The sequence below is a fragment of the Limulus polyphemus genome, unplaced genomic scaffold (genome assembly GCF_000517525.1).
Source record: "Limulus polyphemus unplaced genomic scaffold, Limulus_polyphemus-2.1.2 Scaffold351, whole genome shotgun sequence".
Classification (NCBI taxonomy): domain Eukaryota; kingdom Metazoa; phylum Arthropoda; class Merostomata; order Xiphosura; family Limulidae; genus Limulus; species Limulus polyphemus.
The window spans coordinates 299,990-303,689 of NW_013665961.1; the positions used below are offsets into that span (position 1 = coordinate 299,990).

A 3,700-nucleotide genomic window follows, 5' to 3' on the forward strand; every position below is an offset into this window, starting at 1 on the left:
CTTATCTTTCGTAAGAAGCTATACAATGGGTCATTTGCACTCTGTTTGCCGCGGGGAATCAAATCCCAAATTTTGCGTTATAAGTCCGTAAACTTACCGTTGACTCACATTTTATCTTACTAGCATAAAGTTCACTAGTTTTAACATTTTTAATCTTACTAACACGAAGTTCACCAGTTTTTAACATCTTAGGTCATAGTAACATGAATTTCACAAGTTCTAACATTTTGAATCTTATTAAGATGAAGTTCGCTAGTTTAACATTTTGAACCTTTCTGACATGAAGCTCAATAGTTTTAACATTTCAGACCTTACTAACATGAATTTCACAAGTTCTAACATTTTGAATCTTACTGACATGAAATTCACTAGCGTTAACATTTTTAGCCTCCCAGTGGCACAGCAATATGTTTGCGGACTTACAAAGCTAGAAACTGGGTTTCGATACCCATGGTGGGCAGAGCAGATAGCCTATTGAGTAGCTTTGTGTTTAACTACAAAACAAACTTTTAACATTTTAGATCTTATTAACATGAATTTCATAATTTTAACATTTTAGATCTCACTAACATGAAGTTCACCAGTTTTTAACATTTTGAATGCTACTAATACCAAGCTATACTTACACTATCCTACCAAAAGTCATGGAATACGGGCAGTTATGAATAAAACATATCTTTATTCCAAGAAATTAATAACGTATTGGCCCGCCTTTGGCTTTAATGACTGCTTCAATGCGCCATGGAAGACTGTCTACTAATTTCTGGTTAAAAGCTGGTGGTATTGTGCTCCACTCCTCCCTTAAAGCAACTAGTAAGCTTCCCTACTGAAGAGGGCTATCTTGGTCTTGCTCTAATTCTGCGTTCCAGTTCATCCCAAAGATGTTCTATCGAGTAAAGGTCAGGACTCTGTGTTGGTTACTGCAATGTTCCAATGTTATTTTCTTCAAACCACGCGTTCACAATCCTCTCTTTGTGACAGGAGCGTTATTATTAAGATGTAAGGGCCGGTACCATAAACTAGCCACAGCGTAGGACACACAGAATTCTTCGAAACATCAATGTAGGGCTCAGCATTCATGGATCCATACGCTAACACTAGTCCATACCACGAGAAGCACCCCCAGATCATGATACCACCACCTCCAAACTTCGCTGTTGGGACAACACACTCAGGTAATAAGCGTTCTCCAGGCATTATCCATACCCAAACACATCCATCAGGCTGGAAGAGCGTGTAGCGTGACTCGTCGCTCTATAGAACCGATTTCCATTGGTCCATGGTCCAGGTTTGGTGTGCCTTGCCCCATTTGTTTTTATTATCAACGGCTTGTGGGCTGCAGCTCTTCCATGAAAATGCATTGCATGTAGCTCTCGACGTGTCGTGGAAACACACATAGGATTTCCTGTGGCTGCTCGCATCTCCAAACATAGATTCTCTAGGGTCTGATGGCGAGATGAGGTAACCAGCCTTCTCAAGGTGCGTCGACTTCTGTCAGTCAGTATTTTAAGCCTACTTGGTTTCTTGGGCTCACCTGTCACTTCCATTTCTTCAGCACGTTACCAACTGTCGACCTGCGAATGTTTAATAATGACCGTCACATTATAACGCCCCCACGGCTGAAAGAGCGAGCATGTTTGGTGTGACGGGGATTCGAACTTGTGACCCGCAGATTGCGAGTCGAGCGCCCTAACCACCTGGACATAATTTAGAAGTTATAGACTAGAAGGAAGGCAGCTGGTCAGCACGATTCACCGCCAAGTTTCGGACTACTCTTCATTAATGAAAAATGGGATTGATCGTCACATTATATAGCCCCCACGGTTGAAAGGGTGAACCCGGTGACGGGATTCGAATCCGCTACCCGCAGATTGCGAGTCGGGTGCCCTAACCATCAGTCCATTAATTTACTGAAATCCAATATTAACTCAAGTATAGACATGATATGTATATCTTCATCTACTGAATATAGTTGTAAAATAGTTCTGACCAGTTGATTTACCTCACACAAATGCCCGTAACCACCAGGACTGATAAACTTTCCATCCAGACCCAGAAGACAAACACATAACAAACAGATGATAATTCCGACTAACATAATGTTGTTACACATTGGGTGCGACAGCTGAATATATCTGTAAAAAAAGACAAAATTCAACTACATAACTATTAACTATAACATGTTAATCTAAAAAAGAATGATGAATCTCACACGTGGTCTAGTACTAAATCGGTATAAAATCAGTTATAAATAGTGAACAAAACTCATGACTAAACACCAAGGAAATAAGCTATGAAAACCATAAACCTATAATATATTTTAACTATGGTATATACTACCTTATTATTGTCTATTATGGTAGTCACAAAATGCGAACGCGCAACAAAAACAATTTTCGTATTTATTCAAAGCAAATTATCCCTAAGTGATCAGTTGTGGTCGATTTTCTTTAGAGAGAGAGAAAAAAAATAACCTGAAGAAGTTATACATTCAAATGGTGGGAAATTAACATTAGTTGAAGTTTAAGATCAATTTTTCTTAATTTCATTCTTTTTATTTCAGTAAAACGTAAAGAAACATATAACGCTGATAATGTACCCAAGCATTCTATCATTTCTTTTATTTCCCATATACAAATATAACCATCTTCACCTTGACATGTGGAAAGCCCAGTTAAAAAATAGCAGCCCAATGGCCCAGATAATTCCGATGAACGAAATAACACACATGCTGATGAATAAGCTCGAGGACACTGTTCGTAGGGTATGTTTGATAATCGTCCGGTCAGGAGGCGGCCGGCCATCTACAGGGGAACAATCAAAATTAATTATTTGCAAACTACGGTGTTTCAAATCAACGAATAATTTTTTTAAATATTATGCTACGAACGTTACTTGCAGTGTTTTTCTTGTTGTTTTTTTACATAAGTAATTAGTTAAGTATGTGACGTCCAATGTGTGTGTGTGTGATCTATATGGATCTGCCCCCCAGTGGCACAGCGGTATGTCTGCGGACTTACAACGCTAGAATCGGGTTTCGATACCCGTGGTGGGCAGAGCACAGATAGCCCATTGTGTAGCTTTGTGCTTAATTACAAACAAACAAACTATATGGATCTAGGCTGGGCGTGGCTTAGTGTGATCAGACTGGGTTCATATACGCCAGTCCATTGCCGTAAAAACGTGTTCTGCACTTTAGGGCAGTGGGTACGTTGTAAGCTGCCTTCGTACAGCTATGTAGATATAGCCCTTTGTGCAGCTTGAGGCAAAATTCTGAAACAAACAACCATATGAATCTTTACTTTTTTTATTTCATGATTATTAAGTAAATAAAAATATTATTCAAACACATACGTTACTACCTAATATGTTGTCTATGTTATCATATCACTAATCCAAAAATTTATTTCTGTAACGACATAAACACAATGTTTTCTAACAATACAGCTCACGTGTAATTTTCAACTCAAACGTGTGTTTATTTAAATAATGTGTTGTGTTTTTAAGACACATTTTTATGGTATGTATGTTGATTGCATAGAAATTCAACTCATATGTTTTACCTTTATAACTCGTAATGATTGTGTTACACTAAAAACAAGTTTTGTTGTTTGTAACACAAGTCTTTCGAACTGGTGTATTTAAGTGTTTTACACTCACAAAAAAGAAACCTATCATTCTATAGGTATTTGAAGAACTT

At 38.1% G+C, this 3,700-nt stretch overlaps 1 protein-coding gene across 2 annotated transcripts in view; it reads right to left on the reverse strand.

The window, feature by feature from the left end:
* LOC106457607 (gamma-aminobutyric acid type B receptor subunit 1-like) overlaps positions 1-3,700 on the reverse strand; it is a 46,235-nt gene that overhangs the window by 10,829 nt on the left and 31,706 nt on the right. For both annotated transcript variants that reach the window (XM_022383602.1, XM_022383603.1), the window contains exons 10-11: positions 2,654-2,804; positions 2,003-2,135 (exon numbers count right to left, since the gene is read on the reverse strand). In XM_022383602.1, coding sequence (XP_022239310.1) covers positions 2,003-2,135; positions 2,654-2,804 — 284 coding nt within the window. The remainder of the gene's footprint in view (positions 1-2,002; positions 2,136-2,653; positions 2,805-3,700) is intronic.